We start from the raw sequence: 27,680 nt of genomic DNA, 5'->3' as shown, positions 1-27,680 counted from the left end.
AGATCGTACGTTTTCGTAAGTGCACGGTGCATCTAGTAACTAGTGCCGTCCGGAGCGCTTTCGTGCTAAACTATCGGCTCTGTCGAAGCCGATCGAATCAGTGAAAATGGCTACGTCCTCAGCTGACGGAGTTCCATTATTGACTCTTGCCTCCACCCATTCCTCTTTTCTATTACGACATTGGTAGAAAATAATCTCTGAAAGTCTAGATTGCCAATGTATACGGTGTACAGAGTTAAGAATGTGTCAATAAGCTATGGTTTTTGTTTTTTTTAGAACCCCAACGATTTTTTTTTAGTTTTTTTTTTTTTTGTTTGTTTGCACTACAGAATCATATGTACTAAACTCATCCGTTTGTAGATCATTTTTGTTTTATTTTCCCACCAACATAGAAGTTTAGTGTTTAGGTTTAGCGAGAAATGACCCATAAGATATATAGAAACTATCTGCATAACTCAAACTAGATCTACGAAGGATTTTTATTTTATGGCGGAAAAACAATAAACAGGCAGTAGTTTAGTGTCTCCGGTGTACGAAATAAAGATTTTAGTGATAAGATACGTTTTAAAAAGGTATAGGATAATTTCATGCAATTTTTAGCACTGCTTATTTAAATTTCTTAATGACTTATTTCACTACGGAGATAGTATTAGACTTTCAATCTATGACTTCAAACTTAGTTGAAAACAAGTTGAATAACTAATTAGCGGTAATAAATAAGATCAAATGTAACGCAATGAGATATTGTTTAAATTATATCTGAATTTTTTTCACTTAGTTGTCAAAGAAAAAAGGTCAACATATTGTCCTTAACATTATTTAGTTTATCGTGAAAATCTTCAATAAAGCCAAAACCAAATTGATTGTTTTTTTTTAGACAAAATCTAAAAAAAAAAATCACATACGAGTGAGGGAGTTTTTTTTTTATAGGCCTACATTTCCAATTATAATTTTCTGGAGAATGTATCAGATGAGGATATGGAAATATATATAAGATAATATATTCCTTCCTTCTCTACCGTATGAACGGACTGTTTGGGACTGGGGCCATGAGCTGACAGTTTCATTTCCAGTTATGAAACCTTCGAGTTTGTTTTTTTTTATTTATAGGCATGGCTTTAACGAACTTGTCCAAACTGTTCATCACTCTACCGGTCACTTGGGGCAAGAAATTGTGCCAATTTTTTTTTTCGGTTGCTCAATAAACTATCAACATTTGTGATTTGTGTATGTGTTTATGTGTGTGTCCGTAGGTAAAAAGAACGTTACTACTTAAATACATTATCCGACGTATTAGATTTTAGATAAACACAAAAAAAAAACAGAACCAGACATTAGAATCAAGAAGAAAAAAAAGATCCTAGTTGTTTTTAGTTGCTTCTTAAGTGGGGACGCCGCTATTAGTTTTACTTTGACTTTTACGTCTGTCTGTTCATCTGCCTGTCACACTTAAATGTAAAAATTAAGCTAAAAACAGAAAAGCTATAGAAAACTCTAATTCATCCTAATTTGTTGATTGCTTTAATAAGGTTTCAACAGCCTCTCGAGTGATCCTCCGTGTCTCTACAATGTACCGCACCCAGTCATAAGTAGGCCACATACAGTGTACGCGTGGTGGATAGTGGTGGGCAATGTACTCGGTCAGGGCCGGATTTACCAATAGGGAATTGAAGCTATAGCTTAGAGCCTCAAAGAAATGTGTAGCACCTACTTATGAATGCTGGACTTTTAAAGGTAAGGGGCCTAAGGGCCACAGAAAGGCTCCGTATCTCAAATAGCTTCAGGTCTTTTGTAGTTTAAATCCACCACTGAGTGAGTTAAGTCACCTTAGTGACTTGTTACTTTGGAAGCCTACGTTAGTTTATTGTTCATTTTTCTCAGTATGCCTGGCTTTGTTATAGATCTTCAATGAGGGGTCCTACAATTAGGGTGGTTAAGGATGTTACTATCAACTAATACATCTCATTGTGTCTATGTACAAAGTCAAGCAATATAAACTCTGGCCCTATTCAGACAGCGGACATGGCCTTTTGCGTTAGGTGTAAGTGATCAGAGGCTATCGGTGTTTAATGTACATTTTGTATGGAGTGAGATAGGATTATGGTCACTGATTTTGTCCTATCAACACATGACTACGATATTTTTATAACCCTCATAAACGTCTTTACTTTATATGTTAACAGTTTGAAAGCTACAAATCTGAAAGTGTTATTGAAATTTTAGTCTTACCATTTTGTTCATATTACTCAAAATATCAATACCTGCATTTAGAATTGCATTGCTTACAAAAAAGGTGATCCCAAGGGGCCAACTATGAGTTTGTGCTAAAACTAAAAACAAAAGTTTTTTGTGATATTTTTTTACACGATATCTACCTTTGTCTAAAGCCAATATTGAAAAAAGATATATTTAACAAACTAAGAAAGATTCAATAACTATAGTCCTTTTTTATTTTCTTGGCATCCCATCTCCTTTAGCACTCTGCCCTTCACTGTTTGGCATCTCAACTCCTTTAGCACTCTGCTCGTCACTGTTTGGCATCTCATCTCCTTTAGCACTCTGCTCTTCACTGATTGGCAACCCATCTCCTTTAGCACTCTGCTCTTCACTGTTTGGCAACCCATCTCCTTTAGCACTCTGCTCTTCCCTGTTTGGCATCCCATCTCCTTTAGCACTATGCTCTTCACTGTTTGGCATCTCATCTCCTTTAGCACTCTGCTCTTCAGTGTTTGGCATCCCATCTCCTTTAGCACTATGCTCTTCACTGTTTGGCATCTCATCTCCTTTAGCACTCTGCTCTTCAGTGTTTGGCATCCCATCTCCTTTAGCACTCTGCTCTTCACTGTTTGGCATCCCATCTCCTTTAGCACTCTGCTCTTCATTGTTTGGCAACCCATCTCCTTTAGCACTCTGCTCTTCAGTGTTTGGCATCCCATCTCCTTTAGCACTCTGCTCTTCACTGTTTGGCATCCCATCTCCTTTAGCACTCTGCTCTTCATTGTTTGGCAACCCATCTCCTTTAGCACTCTGCTCTTCACTGTTTGGCATCCCATCTCCTTTAGCACTCTCCTCTTCACTGTTTGGCATTTCATCTCCTTTAGCACTCTCCTCTTCACTGTTTGGCATCCCATCTCCTTTAGCACTCTGCTCTTCACTGTTTGGCATCCCATCTCCTTTAGCACTCTGCTCTTCACTGTTTGGCATCCCATCTCCTTTAGCACTCTGCTCTTCACTGTTTGGCATCTCATCTCCTTTAGCACTCTGCTCTTCACTGTTTGGCATCTCATCTCCTTTAGCACTCTGCTCTTCACTGTTTGGCATCCCATCTCCTTTAGCACTCTGCTCTTCACTGTTTGGCATCCCATCTCCTTTAGCACTCTGCTCTTCACTGTTTGGCATCTCATCTCCTTTAGCACTCTGCTCTTCACTGTTTGGCATCCCATCTCCTTTAGCACTCTGCTCTTCACTGTTTGGCATCCCATCTCCTTAGCACTCTGCTCTTCACAGATCCCCTTTTCTATGTCATCAGTTACACACGTTATTATCAACAGTAAAGGTTTAGTTTGTCCATATAGCTCCTCCTACGTGATCCAAGATGAGCACATTTCTCATATTCTATGGACTCAAAGATAACTGTCAAGTCCAATCCTCGCTTTCAAAAGCCGGCCGCATACGTGGCATGGCTGGGTTAGGTTAGCTGTAGATTGGCCTGCTTCTTCTCTCAGCTTTTTTGTTGGTTCGGCGCTCTTTCACCCTGGACACTCTTCTTGCTTCAAATCTAGAGACTCCGAGACTCACAGCTTCACGCAACGAGGGGCGCTCGAGAGATATTTCTTCCCAGCCGTGAATGTCGAGATTGCATTCCTTGAAGGAGGTCTTGAGAGTGTCTTTGTAACGCTTGTATTGACTTCCCTGGGAGCGCTTTCTTGCACACAACTCCCCGTACAGAAGTCGTTTGGGAAATCGATTGTCTGGAATGCGGACTACATGTCCCGCCCATCGACCTTAGGACCTTTTTACTGTGGCATTGCTACTGGTCAAGTTGGACAGTTTGTCCGTACCCAGTCACACACAATACACTACTAGTCACTCAAAACAAACACAAATCCATTCTCATATAAGTATCGTAGAACATTCAAGATGCATATCATGGCACATAACGATGGCTTCTTTATTATTTTTTTTATAGTTGATTCTTTTACTACTTCTATTTTTCGGCGATCTGTAGCTGACTCTAGATTTAACCCTATAACCACTGGGCTACAAAAACATTTCTTGCACTTTTCATTTTGACAATCAATTTCATGAAAACATATTTTGCAGTGTCGGCCCAAATAGGTAAGATATAGCCTCTAGTCCAGCGGTTCTCAACCTTTTAGGCTCGGCGACCCCTTTTTACACCCCCCCCCCCACTCTGCCGCGACCCCACCCCCCACTCTGACGCGACCCCCCCCCCAGCACACACACACAGCAATAGAAGAATGGACAAAAACAATCCATTTTTCTATGGTCTTAGGCGACCCCTGGGAAATCGTCAATCGACCCCCAAAGGGGTCGCGACCCACAGGTTGAAAACCCCTTCTCTAGTCTCACCATGTAATCCTATGTCATGGGTGTTAATGTATTATTACAATAGTAACATCTTCGATTCCGAAGAATAAGGATGAGTGCAGTGTCACTTGACTACCAGACCCAGTTGCTACAGGCGTAACTGATGGATACCGTTGTCCTTCTGAGGTCTATTGAGTTTTTCTTTTCCTCTTATGCGTCTGTCTTCAGCAAAGGCTATTCTTAGATCTCAAATGTGTGTTCCGCGACCTTTCGAGAGAGCTCTTCAATTGTCATTCGTGTCTATTTCAGTGAGGTCAAAATGGTAACTGAGTTGATATTTATAGAGAATCAAGGTGGGGGACACGTGCTTTAGGCCGCCCTCTTTTAAGCTCGCCACAGATATGTGAGGCTAAGGGGGAGAAAAACACTTGGCTACGTCATCATATTTCTACGTCCTAAAAAGTCTTCTCTTTTTAGCACAGTATCACTTTTAAGAGTGCAAATATAATTACCCCCCCCCCCCTCAGTTTTTAAGTAGCTAACACAATACATTTTTAAAAATAATAAGCTAGATTAATTGTCTGCATCTGCCCCCCCCCCCTCGTTTTTAAGTTAGCTGAATCGAAAATGTCTCCTTTAATTATAAATAATGCTCAAAACGTTCTTCTTCATTAATTAGCTAGCACATGTTACTAGAACACTGCTTGACCTAAATACATAATGATTCAGCTAAAAAGACTTTTTTTTTTTACTTATGCGGAAATCTAGATAGGGTTCTTACTCCCCCCCCCCTCTCCTCCTTCCACCTCTGTTTTGGCTCTTACTTTTCACCGAGGACAGTCCCCAACTGACAGGCTTCAGGAAGTAGGGATTATTAATTTTAAAACTACGTTCCTGTTAAGTCAAGAAGATGAGATTTAAAAACAGGTCATTTATTAATTACGCCCTTGAAAAGGGAAGAAAATTTTAATTGCAAGGCAATGGAAAAAAAAAGAAAAGATTCATGTCTAAACAGATTGTCAGTTCCACTTCCTGTGCGGCGCCCCCCTCCCCCCCCCTCCCCATACTAATGAAATGTCTCCATGTCTTCACACTTACAGCTACACACCTTCTCACGTATCTCAACACACACACATCTAATTATGTAGGCAGAATATATAAACTTAAGACGACCAAATGTCTAGGCATTTCTCTCTTGTCATTTTGGGCGCTTTTGTCCTGCTCAGGTGTGTCCAGTTTGTACAAGATTTGAGGTAAGTGCAGTGTTACAATTAGAAACAACTCACAGAATGTTCACGAACATTTGATGTGCTTCTAGACAAGACCCAAACAAAATACATCTCTGTAGACCAATATCTATATATATACAATACAACTTTTTTTTAGCTGTACTTTTTTTTTTTTTTTACAGTTGAAATCCAAATAGTACACTTCACTTTTGTTACTTTTTTTGTCTAAAAATTTTATTTACTAAAACCTCTTTTCCCCATGTATATTATTATGCTACAATTGTCTGCACGTGCATGTATGAACAATATCTATCACAGTGGTTCTCTCACAGGGGTCCTCAAGACGAACCTAGGGGGGTCCGCAGAAAGATAAAAATTATATATAATTAAAAATAACTTTTTCAACTCAAGTTAACCGGATAATTTAACTCTTTTTCTCTGTAATTATTTACCACATTCTGGTGGAATCAGCGTTGGTAGGAGTCAGTTAGGAGAGAAAGAGTTAAATAATAATCAATTCGCCACGCAATACTGTTTAATATGACTATTACGAAATATTCTATGACAACTTAAACCAAAGATATGATTCAACCGTTTAGCGTGTGTACAAACTCAGATCCCAATCACAGATGAATCCATACTAATGCAGGAGCAGTTTATTGAAATATACACAAACAAGAAACTTAAACCAATGTCTGATCAAGAAAACCACAAATTCTAGTTACAAAAACATATTCCCAGTTTTTATCCTGCATTATGGGTCATTGTAAAGAAGTTGTTGACTGCTTGCCCGTCAACATGGTACACCATGGATTCATTCACGTAATAAACTTTATCACAAATCAAAGAAACCAACTAGACATATGTGCCCGTTTAAAAGCATTGAGTCGGACACAAATAACTCTCATAAAATCTCATCAACCTTATCCAATTTTATTTTTCGAATTTCATTTAATGAAGAGTCTTAATCTCAATAACAATCCTCATAGAGAATTATTATTGTTTTAAATTTTGTAACTTATATACTCTGCATTTATATTGCATTTTCACTTAGCGGTCCGAGGGTAAGTTTTGATTATTTCAATAAGTCACCGGGTCATAAAGGTTTGAGAACCTCTGATCTATTAGACAGAAAAGTCCCAAAGTACATCACTAATATCATGTCTAGATTTCAGGGCCTCCAGATAGTAAGAACCCTTACTTCAACATAAATACATTTCTTGAACTCTATTTGATAATATAGAAACAAGAGTAGATGACAAAAATAGAACTCAAATTGTGGCTAAATTTGTCAATCACGGCTTGGTTTGCCTAGCCCCACTGCACTCCTCCTTTGTCTTCGGACTCGAAGACAAACCAATATTTATAGGCTGCAGGCGGCTTCGGAATGAGACAGCTGGTGATCACTTACAAAGGCCGCGGGATATACATTTTAGACCAAAAGAACATCCACTGCCGTGGACAGACGTAGGCGGGCAAAAGGAGAAACTAAATTGACCATCGGAAAACAAAAGGTATAACTGCGTTGGAAGTAGCGAAATATGTAGGACACAGCAGGGGCTGCGTAGCCACTTAAAATAATGCACTCATTAATCTTCGGACGTGAAGACTTGCCTTTGTAAATATATAGAGCAGTCTCAGTGAATGTCTAGCCAGCCTACTCATTGTATCATGGGGGATAAAACCCTCTTGGGTTTTGGTTCTGAAAGAAATGACAGGACAAATGGATAGCTTGATGTATGTACGTAGTTGATGAGGCAGACAAGTAAAAAGGTTTTATTCATAGAGTTTGTTGATTGAGGCGTGGACTGGTTAGTGATTGTAGAGTTGAGTTCGGCTTTGTCTTTGAAGAGTAAACGTTATTTTGTGTGTTTCTCTTGTCTTTAAATGAGGACTCCACCGAAGTTGTAAGGATTACCGAAACTTTTTGAAAAACATGGAGGATATTATTGTTTCTTTTCGTTCTTCCATTTTTAATTAAATCACAAATGCGTTTGCAGTTTAAATTATTCAAAGAAATAAAACATTGAATTTTTTTTTCGTTTCACTTATTCAAATAAATTTAAAATGTTTACAGCTTCTCCTCTCTCTCTCTTTTCTCTGTCTCTGTCTCTCTCTCTCTCTGTCTTTGTCTCTGTCTTTGTCTCTCTCTGGCTTTCACTCACTGTCTTTTTCTGTCTCTGTCTGTCTGCTTCTGATATATTGAAGAAACCCATTATCTGCATCCTTTATTAATCAGCTGCCACATGAACCAAAATATTCAAATCTATTGAGTCACTTCAAATATAAAAAATATATCCTGCTTCAAGTGTGATCAAATGTTACTCATTGACCACAAATACAGGGAACTCTACCGGACCAAAGAAAAAACAAAAGACATTTGGACCACAAATGAAACAGAAAAACAATGAACACAAAATAGGCTTTTAATTATTTTATCTGTTTAATTAACTTATCTGTTTAATTAACTTATCTGTTTAATATTGTCGTCTATCAAATCCTGTTATTCAGATCTTCTTCTAGGTATTCTTAGACATTAAGTTTGTGACTTTTAACGCACACGTGACAACAGAAAGTGACTCCCCAATAAATTACAGAGAGATAATCTTTTCTTACAGTGTGTTACCTAAAAAAAGAATTAAAGCTTCTCGTGTATGCTTACGTCAAATACTCAATCACACTGGAGTGTCTCTTTGAGAAATACGGAACTTTAAGTGTCTAATTTACTGCTATAGTTTAGCTCTTTTGTGGGAAGTGTGGTCGAGAGGCTACCTATGAAGGGAGTCGAGGTTTGACACCCGACTCGAGCAGAGTTGTGTTTACTGAGCGCCTAAAGGCAGCACGGAAAACCTACTCCCAGATATGCCCTCCCCCTACTGGTCCACAAATAAGATTGGCATGAGCCTGCTATAAGCATGAAAGTAGCGCTACATACGCTATTGTACGCCAAGTTTGTATAGTTGACTTTGCCTTGTATGTGCGTGGACGTCCTCCTGTGTTAGACTTTGTTCTCCTGTTTGTGTCCACCTGGAAGGACGGTACAATCGTCTGCAACTTGACCTAACTTCTCTTTCTAGAGAAACCACTTTTCCTAACATTTAATTTACTTCTTTTATTCAAATTTCAAGAATGAACCAAGTAGGAACACATCTCTTTCACTGTTCTTGAAAAAAGAGAGAAAGAAAGAAAAGAAAATAAACGTAAAGAAATATTTTGCTTTGGCTTTAGAGCCAAAAAAAAAAGAAAAAAAAAAACTCGCGTTATAGTTGAACTTGTCAGGAAGAACAAATGACACAAAGGTCTAATCCAGGAAACTTCACCATTCTTTGTCATTTATATGAATTTCTTTGTCATTTATGTCAATGTCTACGTAGTTTGTGTGAATGTCCTTGTCATTCATGTCATTATTTATAACATAAATTATAAATCTTTTTGTAACTTTATTAAAATGAGAAAAAAATAGATGGGGGTTGGGAAGCTTACTACAAATATCAAATGCCTGTTCGAGATAAAGATTAGATAAGAGAGAAAAGATAAATTGTATTTGTCCAATCAAAAGGAAGTTCAGTTTGACTGCAATTTTACTCCTCACATTTCAGAGCTTCCGATTATGTAATCATCGTTAAATATTAGTGAGGCTGGAATATTTATATAGAACTGATTTTAAATATCTAATTGTTTTGTGTGAAACAGACATGACACATATACATAGATAACTATAGTTTCAAGAAATAAAAGTTATCAAGATAATTCAAACAAAGTGGTAAAAATGTACTTCAAATATATAACCCTAGTTATGTACCTTGTAAAAGAGATTGAAATTTCATAGCATAGACGGTAGACGAACTGTTTAAAAGGTGTAGCGAAAAGGAAATATTTGAGGAATAATGATAAGACATTTACACACAAAAAGAAAGGGGGGGAGGGTTTCAAGATTGCAGTTCAAAGGTTGCTGTGGTCAGACGTTAAATTAACGCCCCTGGCAGAGATTTGTAAGCTGAGAGTTAATTGGATACTTCTATGACACGTTGATACTCGGTGGCTGAGCGGTACAGCGCTTGGCTTCCGTACCGGAGTCCGGGGTTCGAATCCTGGTAAAGACTGGGATCTTTAATATCTTCTTAGTTGGGGAAAAGTAAAGGCGTTAGTCGTTGTGATGGCCACATGACACCTTCGTTAACCGTGGGCCACAGAAACAGATGACCCTTACGTCATCTGCCCTATAGACCACAAGCTCTGAAAGGGGAAATTTATTTTTTTGTATGACCGACTCGTTGTATCTTTCCATAAAATCGTCTGATTTGTCGCTAAACTTGTGGAATCGAGGAATGGGCAAGAGAAGCTAACTCTTTAGGACAGTTTGTTTTTTTACTTTTAAGAGCAAACTTCATCTCGTTTTCGTCAAGCTCCGTCTCCCCCCTCCCGTGTCATCCCCCGTCATGTGTCTTCCACCCTCCTGTGTCTTCACTCTCCTGTGTCTTTCCCTCCTCCTGTGTCTTTCCCTCCTCCTGTGTTTTCCGACCTCCTATGTCTTATTCTTTTTTTTTATTTTTCTAACAATTTTTTTTGTTCTTCTTTGAATGTATTTGACCCTCACTCTTTGTCTTTCTGTTTTCTCTGTATTTTGTACTTCTCAGTGAGTTATCTGGACTTCTTTAGGCTTCCCTCCACTTGATCTTTCTCTCTCTCACTCTGTTTTTCTTTTTCTCTTTCTCCATCTTCCTCTCTCCCATTGCCTTTCTCTGTCTCTCTCTCTTTCTCTATTGGTTTATCTTTCTCTCGCCTTTTCTCTTTGTCTTTCTTTTTTCTCTCTCCCTAACTTTCTCTGTCTCTTGGTATTTCCTTATTCCAGGAGAGTCAAAGGTCACGAGTTGAGGACGACACCAAATCCAGGTAAACTAATTCATTCTACAAAGTTAAACCTAGATGTCACAATGACAAATGGACACTGGGGGGTTGAAAAAAAAGTATCGTTTTAAACTGCCATCGTAAATAAAAAAACTTTTCCCCCCTACGTGTCACCTGGAATTAGAGCCTTTACTTGACCTACTTTCTAAACATGGTCATTTTCATCTCTGTTCAGTTCTGTTCAGTTGGTCACGTGACTGTACCACTTTTTGTTTTATTGCACACAAATTATCAGCCGAAATACTTTCAAAGTATAAATAATATAGTGTTTTAATTTCATAGGAAACCAATGAAGTAGTCACCAATGAAGTAGTCAGTGTTACTTAGTAAAAATAAGCGAATTCGATTACAGACAGAACGATACTACAAAAGCAGCTTGGACTCTATTCATCTTTACAAATGTAACTTCACTTTGGAAACCTCCAAAATTGATTCAATATGTAACTTTTAACAAAGTATTTTACTTGTCACGTGACGTCACCAGCATTGTGTGTGACATTAGTCGTGTGTGCCAAGCACCTAATCAATAAGCACTTAATCAATAAGCAAAGTGGTTGTGTTTATTTTAATGATCTATTTATTCAAATGTAGCACCAACTCTGAAATCTGAAAATTAGTTTCTCTAGGCAGAAATGTGTATGTGTGTATATATATATATATATATATATATATTAAGCAGAAATGTCAGTGAAGGAATGAGAGAGAGAGAGAGAGAGAGAGAGAGAGGGAGGGAGAGGGAGAGAGAGATAAAGATATAGGAGCACAAAATTTGCAAATTAAATTTCGTGTTTGTACATGATTTCACACTATTTTGGCTTTAATACATTTTCTATTCTACACTAACACTTCATTGTACATAGACTTATAAAGAACAGAATTGTCCATCGTTGTAAACAGAAATGTGCTTAGCCTTCGTACTTTTATATAAATCCATAATCCAATAGAAACTATAGATCTAAGTCTAGACTCGGTGGACAAGTTGTCATCTGATGTGACAAGAACCATTCCGAACGTATCTGTCACAACAAACCTCTTCCAGGATAGAACTTACACATGTAGACGTCACTCTTGTCCAATATTAGAATTCCATACGACATACTTCCTGGTCTGGAGGATGTTCTAGATTCCAGAGTAATGATTTCGTAAAAATAAAATAATATTTAAACAAAATATGGATCAATAGTACTTATGAATCAATCATGTCTAGGAATAATATATTCTAACAGAATTTAAAACTTTAGAATAGAATCTTAAAAGTAAATACTTCCAGCCTCCAATCAAGCAGTGCTCGCAAGTCTGAAATATTTTTTTTTGAAGTATAATCCCTTTTCTGTCTATCTATATGTCTGCCCGTCTGTCCGTCTTTCTATCTATCTATACTTGACAAGTAATCTTAAATTCTTAATGTATATTGAAAGGTAATCTGAACATAACAGCATAGCCAAAGAAGACTTGTTTCAAGTTCGATAGATTGAAATTTAGCTCACAGTTCTGCAAGTAATATACTGTTATGTACTAGTTTAGTGAGTAGGTTAGTTTCGGTAGACAAATATATTGTGTATTGTTTTTAGCGACGTTAAAAGTAGTGACGTAGTCAGACAGACGAGTGACGTAGTAGACTAGACAAACAAGAAGAGCGATATGGCGATAGCGTAGCAGAAGGTTGTTTAGTAGTACAGATAGATAAATAATAACGGTTAAGAGAACTAGGCAGACTTCCCAGAACTAGGCAGACTTCCCAGAACTAGGCAGACTTCCCAGAACTAGGCAGACTTCCCAGTTATGAATAAATGTGTCATTTACAACAGTCAAAAGTCTTTATCACCTGTAATGTTCGTTGGCTAATGTGAAGTAGTTAATGAAACAGCAGTGAAGTTGAACAAGGTATTAGCCCACAACAATACCGAAACATGAAATATTCAAATATTTAAGTGATAAAGTGGACTATTGTCCTAGCAGACGTTGAGAAAGTTCATGTATTTTAATTCATTTTATTAGCATCGGCGTCAAGGAATACAAGATCATCACCAATCATACAAGAAATCTTTCTCTTTCTTTTTTTTTTCTAATTTCTCTATTTTTCTCCCGCAACAATAAAAGCTGAAGGTCTTCTGAGCAGAGCTTTGGAACTCTAAATGTTTGTTTTTAGTTTGTGACTTGAAGGTTATAACATTTTGTATATACCTTATGCAGACGCAAATGAAATTTTAAAATTAATAAAAATCATTAACAATACAATTAACAATCAATTAACAATAATGGATGATTGTGTAAAAATACCTAATAACTATTGCACAGGAGATAGTAACAGTAAATAGAGTAGGTAATGAAAAGCTAAGTTTGTAGGTCATACAAAAGGCTAATCTTGCGTGGAGAAAAGACTTGTACCTCGAGGGCACACTACTTGTTCCTATTGGTCTAATTTTGACCCTCACCTCTGGACTCGCTGAATGATCTATATTTAGAATGAAGGGGGCATAATGTCGAAAATGAGGCCTTGACTTTTTCACGTACAACTCTTGTTGCCAGACAGACTCAAACACACAAGTCTCAAGTCTATTCCCATTATTTTTTCTTTTATTTCTATCTGTCTGTCTGTCTGTCTGTCTGTCTCTTTCTTTACCTGGTTGTTTCTATGATTTGATCTTTTCTTCTTTTTCTTGTTCTATCTTTCTCTTTCTCTCAATCTCTCTCTCTCTTTTTTTTGTTTTCACTCTTTTTCTCGCTTGCACTCTCTTAACCTTCATCTTGAGAGATCAATTATATATCGCTTTGTTTTTTTTTGTTTAAGTTTAACCAAAGTGAACACAACTATACAGAATCACAAGAGTAGAGCAGCTGTCTCAAAATAAAACAAGATCGCTTCCAATTGCGTGTTTAAATTGTGACTAGCGCTGACAAGCCCAATAGAGCGTTGTACAATTCTCACTTCTTGTGAATTCTAGAAGGTTCACGTTGATCAAACTCTTTCAGTTTTGTTATGGATCAATGATATCTTCATTACGTTTATATTGCCTGACCCTTCAACAGCGACACCAATCAAATATCAAACTTAATATCAAATATCAAACTTAACTTTTCGTTGGATTAGAAAAGAAAAGAAAAATCCCCAAGAAATATTATTTAATATGTTAGTGGCGTTAGGTAATTGGCATCTCATTAAGTTTGATCAAAGCTTCTTTTTCCGAAAACTAAATATAGTTTTAAAATTCTTTTCTGGCCTAATTTTTCTGGAAGACTCCATTCCAAGTTTAAAGAGACACGGAGTGAATTCATTATGTCTTTATACTCGATGTTCAATGAAGCCATATAATAAACATTTATTGAGTAGAGTAAAATGAAATTGTAGTTTGCAATCAGTAATTTGGTTTTTATATAATTGAAATAAATAGGGATAATGAAACACCAACATTTATAAAGACATTAAAATTTTAAAGCTACATTTTGTTTACGTAAGTTTTATTAATATGTTTATTGTTTTAAACAAATCCAGTCGCTAGCATTGTTACATTTAGGCCAAATAACATTTAATTTTATTGCTGCTTTCACACCTCGACGACTTTGTACGGACATTGCTATATGATGAAAAACGTCCTGTCAGCATTGCACAATTTTATAAGCATAAGTCATCTCTGTCTGTCTTTCTGGTAAAAAGTTTGAACACGTTATTTCTAAACACACCCATTCTCGGATCAATCAAAAAATTTCGCACAATTATTTCTTTTACCTGACAACACAAGAATCAATAAAACAAATTAACCAATTAGTTAATTAACTATTGGTAATTAATTATTTTATTCAGTATCTTGAACGAGGGAAAGAAATTGTACTTGACTGAAGTAGTGATGTAAGCTGAGTTAGTCCCCTTTATAGGTCGTCGTCTGAGTCTTAGTGAACACATGAAAAATAGACGAAACTTCTTAAAAAATAGATAACTCTACAATCTTCCATGTTCATAGGCTCTCCACTAGCAGAGTGGTTACCGTGTTGGCTTGAGAAGCCTGAGAAGGCTTGCGCTATGCATTTGAATTCAGATCGTTCTCCCGTTTATAAATTTTACTTTTGTATTGTTGTTACAAATTTAATTTACATGACTGATTAATACTTATTGTTAGAACTATGCTAAATATAAGCTTTGTTATTTTGTAAAAGTTTTTTTTTGTTTTGTTTTAAATTTACATGTGCATAAAGAAACATTTTTTCATTGTGAAAGTTGACTTTGTTCATCTTACACTTTCGCTGCTAATCTACAGTTTCTGTTGTTATATCTCAGAGAGACAATGTCATAGATTACATTTTTAAAAATCTCACCAAGGTAAGACGACTCGTGGTCTTTCGAGTAAATAACTTGCATTGAAAATCAAAAAGATTATTTGCAATTTGTGTAATTAGAAAGTGCTGTATGAATGTAAAGAAACAAGTATTAGAGTACTACATCAGTCATTATTGCTTACCCATGGGCTTCTTACTAAAATATGACCTTCGTGACCTTGTCAACGTTATTAGCCTGTCATTGGATTAACTGAACCCATATCAGTTACGTGATGGGGGTATCAAAATAATCATTGTGGTAAATTTTGACCTAGTTTTGGTTAGAAAAACATTACAATATTTTTATGTCATATTAGTCAATGTTATATTTTGGGGGCAAAAAGTTGCTAAAATCAAAGAGCAATTATAAGAATTAAAAACTGCAATCTCACGTGGCTCTGATTACAGGAAAATGTTATGTGACGTCAGAGATAATAAGATCATCTTCCGGTGCAAGGGAAAGCACTCCAAAGGGAGATCTTTTCATTGCGAGGATTAAATACTTTTTTTTTAAAGTAAATTAAAGACTGGGAAGATTGTTTGTATTAATTAAATTAATTCAAGACGTCTAAGAGATTGAACAAAATAATTATTGGAATCTCATAATAATTAAACAATTAACCTGTATTCCAAGGATAATTTTTATCTCACCTTATTTTGTATTTCTTCCAGCTACAAAAGTTTAGTTTACTGAGTAGGCAGCGTTTCATGTTCAGAAGAATAAAAAAAACAACAAGGTTACAAAGACAGGTTGTGTGGAAACACAGACATAAAATCGGCCCCCGAAGTGGTCCACCCAGGCAGGCTTCAATATTTTCAGAAAGAACATCCAAATGAAATTATATCAAAGACAAATGAGAGATAAGAATGGAGAAAAAAGGTTGACAGATCTTGTGTAGTGCCCCAACGGTCCAGCAGATCAGAGGATAGGTGCAAGTAAATGCAAAGTTAGATGTGAACCTGGCCTAACTAGTTCCCCTTTCAGACCCTGTGGTCTATAGGACAGATGATGTAAAGTTCATCTGTTTTTGTGGCCTACGGTTAACGAGGGTGTCATGTAGCCAGCACAACGACCAATCGCCTTTACTTTTCCCCAACTAATGTCAGGTATCCATTAGAGCTGGGTGGACTCAGAGGCGCCCAAGGATTCCAAAGTTGAAAATCCCAGTCTTCACCAGGATTCGAACCCGGGACCCCCGGTTCGGAAGCCAAGCGCTTTACCGCTTAGCTACCGCGCCTCTCCTGGCCTCACTTTTCATAATTGATGTAATTGTTATGAAAAAGGATGAATCTCTTATTCGAATCCTTAACAGAAAAACATTTATTTCCTATAAAAGGTTCAGGAATATGAACTTTACAAGATTACTATTTCTTTAAATTAGGTCTAACTTATAATGCATACTAATTAGCTTTTTTTCTTTAAAAAACTGCTTGCATAACTGATTTGAAAAATTAGATTTTTCGCTTTCAGAAAAAAAAAAAGTAGCCGTTGCATCAGAACTTTGAATGGTCTAAAATATTGTGATGTCGGATTTTCAATATTTTTTCCAGTTTACGAGATCTAAACGGGACGGACGGACAGCGGACAGACATTTCACACAAAACTAATAGCGTCTTTTCCCCTTTCGGGAGTCGCTAAAAATACTTCTCCACTAAGTAACGAGTCTATATAAAATCAGACAACAATCTGTTCACCACGGTGTGCCAACATGGAGTTTTTTTTAGAATCGTACACACCATCATACACCAGTGGTTTCCAAACTTTTTCTTTAACGGAACACTTCCCACATTCCCACATACATCTTAAGTAACTGCTTTAACAATTTTTTTTTATTTCCGTTCATGATAATGTATAATTTTTCATAGTTATTAATGAATACGTTTAAATTAAAAGTATTTAGTATTAACTTTCCCCCTATTTGTTGACCAGCCTGCATTGAGTAATAACTACAACCAAAATCTTACAGCCCAAGCCTGGCATTGAACTAATGCCTATTGATATCCTGCTCGCTTTGCTCGTCATAATACTTGCTCTCATATTGACCAGAGCACGTGCAGGGAACGTGACGTCAGCAATAGAGCTGATTGCGCGTGACCGACATTAAGTGGCCGCCATTGAACTAATACCGCCATGATCTCTTCTCATTTAGTCACTGAGTTCATTATGAGTCCCCTCGCTCGGCCTAACCACCGCGGGGACAACATTTTATCATCCTACGTCAGATCGTTCTTTTTTTTCTTTCTTTCTTATTATGATTCCTCCCCCTCCCCCTTTTTTTTCTAGTCTCATCCGTCGATGGTAAATCTATACTACCGACTCTTAAGTCACCCAGACGTTTGAACTTGCTGATTCATCTTTCTGCATATCGATATTAGGATCTTTATTATTCACGTATACATGTTTTATTATATGAATCTAAGCCTTCCCCCCCCCCTTTCGTTTCACTGGAATGCATATGTCTTACAAGTGACCTGTATATATTTAGTAAAGTAGAAGAAAAAAGATGTCACTGTTTACTTATTAATTCTTTTATAATTACTTGTAGTTTCTTAATTACTTTTTTTTTCGTTTTAAAATTATTTTGTTGTTTTATTTTTACTTTTTTTCCCACTTGATATTTTCTCTTCTGTATTTTAAAGACTTGTTCAACGCGTCTCCGTGCTAAAGCATTTTTTGTTCTATTTTACTTGTTGTGGATACACGATATACACTGTCATTTGTCAAGGAACGATAGCATTCTTCAGTAGTACAAAATTTCTTTAGTTCTCTGGCGACGTACAAGTCTAATGAAAGCGAGGCTCTGATGCCTCATTTTGGATTGTTTCAAGAAATAGTATAGCACCGCTATATGTATATGTATTTAGAACGGAAGGATGGACAGACAGACAGACAGACAGACAAACAGACAGACAGACAGATAGACAGACAGACAAATAGATATAGATAGATAGACAGACAAATAGATAAAGATAGTGTCATCACCTCAAAGTTGGTGCCATAGAGTAGAAACCCTAATTCTGTATTGTGTATGTTAATTCCATATTGTGAATCTTATTCACAACCCATGTTGCACTAAGGTGAACACTTTTGACCTTAGGTGAACCAGAGAGTTAAAGGCAGTCAGTCCACATAGAGATCTTGTAGCAAGCACTTGTATTGAGTCACTTAAGATATAAGCAGTAGAGTTAGATGTTTAAAGTAGTTGGTTATAGAATAAGTACTAAGTTGTGATATTCGTATATTACTGTTGGATTAATACTGACCATTCCTGGGTCGAATTGTATGGTGTATTCACTATGTGGTGTTATATTAAACTTATTGTGTCTGCTACACCCAGCGTCATTTCATTATTCTGTGATTTGTAACAAGAACCCAATGTCACCACCACGCCTACATTGATAACCACAGCCACATTCATGAGCACCAGAGGAACAAGTCAAGAATTTTTTTTCTATTGCTGTCAGAAGTATTTTAATACTACAGTTACTTACAGTAACATTTATACGGATATTTTTGAAGTTGGCAAGTGAACTATTTAGTTAACACATGAAAAAGTAACTCTAAAAAAATATTTGTTTATACAATGTCACCGCGTTGTTTTATATGTTATGAATGTGGCTGTGGTTATCAATGTAGGCGTGGTGGTGACATTGGGTTCTTGTTACAAATCACAGAATAATGAAATGACGCTGGGTGTAGCAGACACAATAAGTTTAATATAACACCACATAGTGAATACACCATACAATTCGACCCAGAAATGGTCAGTATTAATCCAACAGTAATATACGAATATCACAACTTAGTACTTATTCTATAACCAACTACTTTAAACATCTAACTCTACTGCTTATATCTTAAGTGACTCAATACAAGTGCTTGCTACAAGATCTCTATGTGGACTGACTGCCTTTAACTCTCTGGTTCACCTAAGGTCAAAAGTGTTCACCTTAGTGCAACATGGGTTGTGAATAAGATTCACAATATGGAATTAACATACACAATACAGAATTAGGGTTTCTACTCTATGGCACCAACTTTGAGGTGGTGACAGATAGATAGATAGATAGATAGATAGAGATGGATGGATGGGTAGTGAGATGAGTGAGAAATACATTTCTGAAGTACAATCGTATCCCTAGCATCCAATGTCTGTATTATATCGTGTCAGCCAACTTTCAAATATTTGTGTTGTTTTGACTCAGTTTGTAGAAATTCCATCAACAAACTGTCTCTTGTTTCTCTACAAATGTGGAAGACAAAACTCAACTTCCGAGCCCAAAGATTGTTCGGGTCGAGTTTCCTCTCCGCGAAATCAAATAAAAAAGCCAAACAGCAAGCTACTCAATTAAACGATCGATCATGTCCTGATTTTAGTAGTCGGTTGACCCATATCTCTCCCTCCATGCAATTCTCTCCCTTTTTATTTGCAGTGAGTTAATCTTTTTGTTTTAAATATTAACAAGAAATATTGTTGAAGGAAAAAAAACAACAACACCTTTGTCTCCTGTCGGCAGTAATCGTGCTTTTGGTTGAAGCTCTGAATCCTAATCTCCACCATGTTATGCACAGAAATACATTTCATCTCTCCTACGTATGACTGGTGTGTAATATTTTCTCTGTCTTAAAGTTAAAACATAAGAACCATGAAATATTCTCTACTACCTCCTCCATTTTATTTTCTTCTACCTTATTCTGTAATTGAGTAACCTTTACATCTATTAGGTCAAATGTTTCTGTGGCTAACGGTTAACTGTTATATGACCAGCGCAACAGTCAACAGTCTTTACTTTCAAAACGTATGTCAGCTAAAAATTCTAAAAACCCCAACTTCAATTTTCCAATTTTTTTCTGGGATTGGAACTCGAATCACTCGGTTCGGAGGCTTACACTTTACTACTCAGCCACCACACTACCTATAATTTAGTAGTTCTTTAAAAAAAAAAATTCATCGTAAGGAAACTAAATATGCCCCTATATCTATGAATATAATGGGGCTTCGAGACAAATATGAAGTAAATATTCAATTGTTTTAAATAAACTTACTAAAGAAAAGAAAAAAATAGACTATCCATCATTTTATTTCCAAGAGACCCACTACATTTAAAGATACTTTTGCTATTCTCACAAGAGAAACCTTCGTGCTTCTCTCTAATGTCCATTTTCTAGATAGATATAGATAGCTAGATAGCAGATAGATAGACAGATAGATAGATAGATAGATAGATAGATAGATAGAGAGAGAGAGAGAGAGAGAGAGAGAGAGAGAGATAAAGCTTTGACAGCTATTTGTTTAGGATTTTAATAATTTTTCTCAAATAAACTAATACTTTTAAAATCACTAAATGACCCAAATATTTCTTACTATCTTCAAGTTCAATCTTTCAAATAAAGACAACAAAGAAACGCAGATCCTCTTTCCATCTGATTTAAAATTTGGCTTAGACTCTTGTTCAGATTTGTCCAAATTAAGATTGCACAGTTAATCTAAATCACATCTCTCGCTGTTCAATGACCTAACCAACTTGTTGTACTTCTTCCCAAAAAAAATGTAATCACATCCAGAGTAATAATAAAAAAAAAATCAATCGTTTGGAAATAAGTCCTGATGGTACCAGTGTAGACAGTGTTTGAACTTGTATAATGGCTCTATTGACTCTTAGTACATTGAAAGAAACTTGAAGGAGTCCAATCAACTCTTTCGAGCTATGTTGAACAGAATAGAGAGTTGATTGAGGCCAATAGAATGGTTGTATTGAAACTGTCGTCTTCTTCAGCATAATCTCTTTACTGACTAACGAAAGTTACACACACACACACACACACAATACGAGCCATACAATATTAATTAATTAGGGTATCAACTAGATTGCGCAATGCTAGATTACATTTGTCAATATTGGTGATGACATGAGTTATGGGAACAAAACTCTTGCCGTGAGTGTAACAAAGTGGTGCCTTGTTAAAGGGATGTTATTTAATGCGAGAAATTCTCTTAAATTCTCAGGTAAAAAAGTAACAAAAGAGAAACGTATTTTCTAGAAGCACAGAACAAGTTCATAAGCAATGCTTTTGACAAGCCATAGGCATTATACATTTAGAGGTGTTTTTTTTTTTTAAATCAGTTAGGATCCATTATATTTTTTTAGTATTGGAATTTTGGTGAACACTAATTATCTTTTCTTGTTTTTCCGTACAGCCCATAACTTTGATGTAACTCTCTACAACTTTAAATAATATATTGGTTATGCTTCTTATTCGACATGTACACCTAGTTATGAAATAAACTCCAGTATTATGTAAGAAATCCAGTTTTGCTTTTGTACTCGTGGCCTGTTCTGCTAGTGAGGATGATTTCATTAGCAGCACTTGATTAGTACAAGGCGATAAGAGAGAGAACTCTGCCGCCTGATTAGAGTTATGAAGGTGAGGAGTTGGTGCATTCTCGTCCCTGGGGCAGATATGACGACATTTGAGCGAGAAATGCTGGGGAGTTATGACCCTTGATGTCAACATATACATCTATTTATATACATGTTACACTTTTGCCTTCGTATTTTTCATAGAATGTTTTCCCACTGTTTCACTACCTGTTCTCATATTCCTGCTGAACTGTTTTCCTGTTTTTACCAGAAGGTTCTAGTACATTCTATCTTCCAATATTTCCTTGATTTTTTTTTCCAGCTATTTTTTCTGCGCGCTGGTCTCTCTATAACGCGGAGAGAACTAGACAATTGTTTATAAACTTTCTCTTAAACTTGACATTTTTTGTTTTTATTTAAAGAACGATCTAAAACACACGTAGGCCCTAAGGCCCAATACTGTTTTGATATGCAGCTTGTTACTTTCGCCCGCTCTTTGTTGGCGGTGAGCTCATGTACTTTTTAAGGGCGGTCTATGCCTAAGCTTGCCACCTTTACTGTGGATAGTGGTGATACCCCCTCCCCCCACCTCAAGAAACAATAAGAGCAAATATAACAAATAAATAAATAAAACTTTAAAAGAAAAATAACAACACTGCACGTGATTTTGTATTATCTTGAAAAGAACTTGACCTGCTTATTATTTAGGAAGAACAAACGTCACGATTGATTTAATTTGTTGATGTCAATATAATCATGAATAGTGATGAATGGCATTTTTTTTTGTCAGCAAACTCTTGTAATGTGAGATTTAAAAAAAAAAGATCTCTGGGGCACTTAATAGCAGCCTCCTACTGGGGGGGGGGGTCCTTCTTTTTTAAAACACCGTCAACCAAGTATCACAAAAACACTACAAAAAAATAGGAATAGATTTAAAAATTCTAGTTGTTTTTTTTTTTATAAAGAATTGCTCATGTTGTAATATTGTTTATGCAATCTTTGGCTTTCTTTTGTTCCGATCAACATTGTCATTATTTATATATTTAATACAATGACACTGAAAATGTACAGAAAGGCGGAGAACAGATACATTTTTACAAAGCTTATATCGAATTACTCTGTCTGTCCGTCTGTCTGTCCGTCCGTCTGTCTTTCTTTTAAAAAATTTGTACACGTTATTCCCAATCTCGGATTAAGTTGAAACTTCGCACAATTAACATTGGCATAGACAAGACATGGATCAATAATAATAATAATAAAAAGTAACCAATTAGTCAATTAATTACTGGTAATTAATTTTTAGTTTGATACCAACAAATGAAACTAATCCTTCAGTATTCACAGATAACGTCTAAATTTGTTGGGTTTAATACCCTCAAATAAATGTTAATGCTATTTCTCCCTAACGCATTCTCCGATCAAGTGGATACTTTACACATTTATTAGACCTAACAAAACATGAATCAATTAAAAAAAACAACAACCGATTAGTCGATTAATTATTGGTCATTAATTATTTTGTTTGATATCAAATAAGGGAAATAATGTGATAAATATAGTTTTAATGACGGAGTTTTTCCCCTTTAGATAAGCTTTGTTGAATTTTAAAAATATTTTACTTGTTAACAGTTACTTTTTCAAACTCGAAAAGTATTGTTTCCCTTTTGGGTCAAAGAAACTGCAAAAAGCTTAACTCTTAGTCACCTGTTGTAATCAGAAGATCAGCATTGTTTGCTGGGTATTTGCACATACTGCATACGTAATGCCATGGTAACAACTTTTTCCTTATTGAATATTTGAAACTAAACTGGTATTTACCAAACGCAATCTTCGTTTGTTGTCGCCCCTGAAATGTCAGCACAGTACCCAGGTTGAACCTTTACATCGCGGTCCGGAAATAGAACTTAGATCTATAAGAGGTCTTGTTTTCAATAAGTAATGAGTCTGTCACTTAAAGCACAGTGTGTTGGTCGGATTGATCTCGATCCAATCTCTTGGTCGAGGTCTATTCTTAAGAAGCTAGCACCTGCTGATCAAAGGTTTGCCAGTTCTAGTGGGAATTTAAGCACCACTTAACAGACAAAGTATAGCTAGCTTTTTGGAAAAGCAAAAAAAAAAAAAAGGTTACTCGTATTCAATAAAATTTTTGTAGGGGAAAATAAAAAAATAAAGTCAAGGACATCAATTTCCAAACAATGATAGCTGTGAACGTAAATAGGAGGACTTATATTTTAGGACATTATAAATAAGTACTTAGTTTAGTGTTCAGTGAAAACCATATATATATGTATATATATATATAGTACGAAATTTAAAGTCCCACTCATCACCTGGATTCGAAATCGGGACCCTCCTCTTTTCGGAAACCAAGCACCTTACCACTCTGCCACCAAGTCCTTCTTCAACATTGTATTTACTCTTTTTTTTGTTTGTTTATAGTTATTCTTACTTAACAGAAGTGAATGTTTATGCTTATTATTAATCGAACACATTAAGTGAATAACTCGCATACATATCAGATCTGCACGACGTTATCTAGTGAACTAAACAAGAATGTACTCATCAATAAGGACATATCAAACCCATCTGGGTAGTCCTCTGACATTTGTCTGACATTTACCAATTTCTCGCGTCATGACATTTCCTTATGACTACATATTGTGAATACATCTTGGTGATGTTTACTACGCAAGATATTTTGGAAAACCCGGCTTACAAAAAACAAAATACGTGGGAATGATACAGTTAGTTAAACATGTACACCAACTATTGTGTTGGGTTTTCGGGTTGTTTGGGGTATTTTTTGTTCTTTATAGAAACGTTAACGTCTTCGATGGACAATTATTATTTTTTGTTTGCTGAATAGCGCAAACTGTGCTGCCATGCCAATGTCTTTATACTTGAGATAAAAGATAAATCTTATAATTAAACAGAAATTAGCATTTGAAATTTTACCGCATAATATTAGCAGTTTTAATCCTGGAATTAACCAATAATTGTTGTTTGAAGCCAGTGTTTCCCCTAATGATCCGCGAGGCCTGAATCTGGGTTCTACGAAGTACTGCATTCATTAACTAATAGGCGTCCACAGGAATTAATCTCTTTAGGAAAAAAAAAAAGCAAAGTGTTACGGAAAACGTTTTGGAAACACTGTTCTAAGTCCTTTAACAGTAATGACTAGCAGAAAAGCAAAGAAGTGGATTATATTTACAAAACAATACAACTTTTAGCAACAACAAAAAATTGTATAATACAAGATATATTAATAAACAAACCAAGTTCATATATCTCTTTTAAAATGTTAAATTTAAGTAAACGAATGATGGCATAACCATTGTCCGCAGGTGGTCGATTTAGATTTTCTTTTCGCCGTCTGCTTTTGTTCTCGGCAGTGGATTTTCTTTTGGTCTTAAATGTGTATCCCGCGGCCTTCGTGAGTGACCTCCAGCTGTCTCGTTCTGAGGCCGCATGCAACAAGGTGCTCTCTTCTATGTCAGCCAAGGAAAGTGTGACGCCTAAGCTGGTCTTTGGAACGTTTCCCTGGGCACCTCTGTTACGTCGACCACTTATTAGCTCACCAAAAAAGACTGCCTTTGGCATACGTTCGTCTCCCATAAGAGATAAGTGCCCTGCCCAGCGTAACTGCCGGTCCATAAGAAGTCCCTCTATACTGTCCATACCGGCGTTGGCAAGGACATCACTGTTTGTAGTGCGGCCACCGTATGTTCATGATGGAGCGCAAGCATCTTTGGTGGAAGCACTCAAGAAGTCTTAGTTGTTTTCTGTATAGTGTCCACGTCTCAGTGCCATTTAGCAGGGTTGAGAGAACCACCGCCTGGTAGACATTGATTTTTGTAGGCAGGCGGAGCCTGAAGGCGTCCAAAAGCGCTACTGGCCCTGGCCAGACGGTTATCAGCTTGAAAGTGAGGCGTCATTTGATACTATACTACCTAGATATGTTAAGGGGCTGTCCGTTTACGGTGAATCTGTTTGCATACGCTGCCGCCTATTTCGGTCTATCTATAAAGCTCGGGAAAACAGAAGTCATGTTCCAGAAGTCCCCCAATAATACAATATACCTATAAAAGGGTGGGGGGTAATATACAGTATTATGTGAGTTACTGAAAGGGGAGTAATGCTCCATCAACATTAAACATTTTCTTGATAACCTTGACTGTTCCAATCATTGAAACAATTCAACGGGTGTAGCCGGTGTGTAATGCTAGTTCTAAATATATCTATTGTTTAGCCTACAATTCTGAAAGTGTCTATAATGGTGAAAATTGTTAATTGTCAGAATAGGCAAGCGGCACCTCAACAATATTCGTCGTTATTAACTCTTGCTCTACTAAATGATGATACCAACGTTGATTTCACCAGAATGAGGTAAATAATTACGGAGAGAAAGAGTTAAGTCTCATCTCTTGAGGCCCTTGTGTGTTCACGTAACAGGGAAACGTGTGTGTGGTGGTGTTGAAGGACCTAAGAGCGAGAAGATCTACTGGGTAGACATCAAATTTAGCGAGATTGTCATTGGGCGGCGTTGAAGTGGCCAGACTAAGTCCAACAGATGGACTGGTCAACTGACAAAACGAGACTTGGTAATGCTCGGGAGTCACGTGATGAATGACAGTGACACATTGCGGACACACGTGTACTCTCCAATACACACATACACTCTCCCACAAACACGCAGACACAAACAAGCTATGCACACAAAGCCGCAAGAAGCGTTCTTGATAAGATGGTGCTCTGTCTTTCTGACAACATGAATCGCAAAGAGGATAGAGTAATAGTCATGATATGGGATCAACCATTCAAACCATTTAGTATGGAGTTACAGCAGTGATTTATTACCTTAACAGCGATCTAAACTGATATCGTAAGAGTTATTTATTATGGGATTTTTATCATCGGGTCATAGCAGCAATTTATTGAAGGATTATAAAAGCGTATTGTTTTGGAATTATTATAGCCTATTTATTAAACAGGCAATTAATAGTGGGATTGGAAATCTTTCTTAAATATCCCCTTGCTTGCTTTTACCCCTGTACTGAAATCGTGTGCTATAAAAGTCTCAACTAAATTCACATGAAAGTTCATTTAAGCATCTCTATTCTTGAAGTAATTCAGATATCAATTTTTTTTTATTATTTTTTTTTTCAGTCAAGAAATAAATTGACTACTTCGAAACTTCCCAAATTTAAACTTTTGAGAGAACTATTCCTGAAGTCTCACACATTTCTCAATGTCCTTTAAGGAAAAGAGGAAATCTAGAGCGTATTGAAACAAAAGACGTGGCGATTCATCATTTGCTTAAAACAAAGTGAGCAGATATCGTGCCTGTATGGTTGGGTCTGGTTGTTAAGTAGAACCAGATAGCAAATCCAAACTTTCCCTGTTTATAATTTCAAATAACATATATTTGAATTCAAACTCAAACGCCTTATTAAACTGAAATATTATTCAAAATATTTCTACGGGCTTACAATATTAGTGCAGAATTATTTTTTTCCCTTTCAGTTCTCTTATATTGACATGCAGGTCTAATCGGCCTGTAGACTCATGCTCTTAAAATTCTTCGTTTTGGCGAGCCCCTCAGGACAGAACCTGGGTAACTAGTGCCTCAATTCATTAAATCTTTTTGTGTCTGTCTACAGGAACTTCGTGTCCACCATGCAGACCTCCATCTTAAGTCTACTTGTCATCGCCTGCGTCATTGCCATGTGCCTGGCATCCGGTAAGTCCATTTCCATATATTAGTGAATTGTTAAAATAGCAAGTGGTACGATAACTGCTATCGTCACGGAGGTGTAGAAGCCTTAGGCGATGTTCTAAGCTCTTAGAGCAGGGGTTCTCAACCTGTGGGTCGAGACCTCCATGGGGGTCGATTGACGATTAGCCAGGGGTCGTCAAAGACCATTAAATAAAAATGGATTGTTTTTGTCTACTCTTCTATTGCTGTGTGTGTTTGCGGGGGGGGGTCTCGGCAGACTGGAGAATTGTAAAAAGGGGTCGCCGAGAAAAAAAGGTTGAGAACTTAGAGGATGTGCTGCTGGATACATTATTATCAAAAAGGAAACGGCAAAAAACAAACAATTAACGGAAGTCAGTTAAAACACATTGCTATTATATTGAAATAAATGGAGATTTCGATTGACTTCAATATTTCTTAATGGTCAGTAGATGGAATTACTAATAGCTAGGATCGAAAAACATAAACAGGTACAAGTGTCAGTCTGTATGTTATCTCCCCCTCCCCACCTAAACAATCTTTGGAACTTTTTCTGTGCGTGTATTTACATATTAAATCACAAT

The 27,680-nt window shown here is 36.6% G+C and overlaps 2 protein-coding genes across 3 annotated transcripts in view; one reads left to right on the top strand and one right to left on the bottom strand.

Moving 5' to 3' along the window:
- Positions 1–2,448: 2,448 nt before the first annotated feature.
- Positions 2,449–3,477, bottom strand: LOC129922433 (thrombospondin-3-like). The gene has a single exon (XM_056008455.1). It carries the CDS (start codon positions 3,475–3,477, stop codon positions 2,449–2,451), a length of 1,029 nt encoding a protein of 342 aa, XP_055864430.1.
- A 2,187-nt stretch (positions 3,478–5,664) lies between these two features.
- Positions 5,665–27,680, top strand: part of LOC106053318 (holotricin-3-like) — a 50,182-nt gene continuing 28,166 nt past the window's right edge. The window contains exons 1-2 of one of the 2 annotated variants that reach the window (XM_056008032.1): positions 5,665–5,804; positions 27,023–27,102. In XM_056008032.1, coding sequence (XP_055864007.1) covers positions 5,728–5,804; positions 27,023–27,102 — 157 coding nt within the window. In that variant the 5' untranslated portion in view covers positions 5,665–5,727. The remainder of the gene's footprint in view (positions 5,805–27,022; positions 27,103–27,680) is intronic. The other variant, XM_056008033.1, reaches the window with a different exon arrangement.

Source organism: Biomphalaria glabrata, chromosome 13 (genome assembly GCF_947242115.1).
Source record: "Biomphalaria glabrata chromosome 13, xgBioGlab47.1, whole genome shotgun sequence".
Classification (NCBI taxonomy): Eukaryota; Metazoa; Mollusca; class Gastropoda; family Planorbidae; genus Biomphalaria; species Biomphalaria glabrata.
The sequence above is the reverse complement of the archived record's forward strand: the minus strand, read 5'-3'. Positions and strand labels throughout refer to the sequence as shown.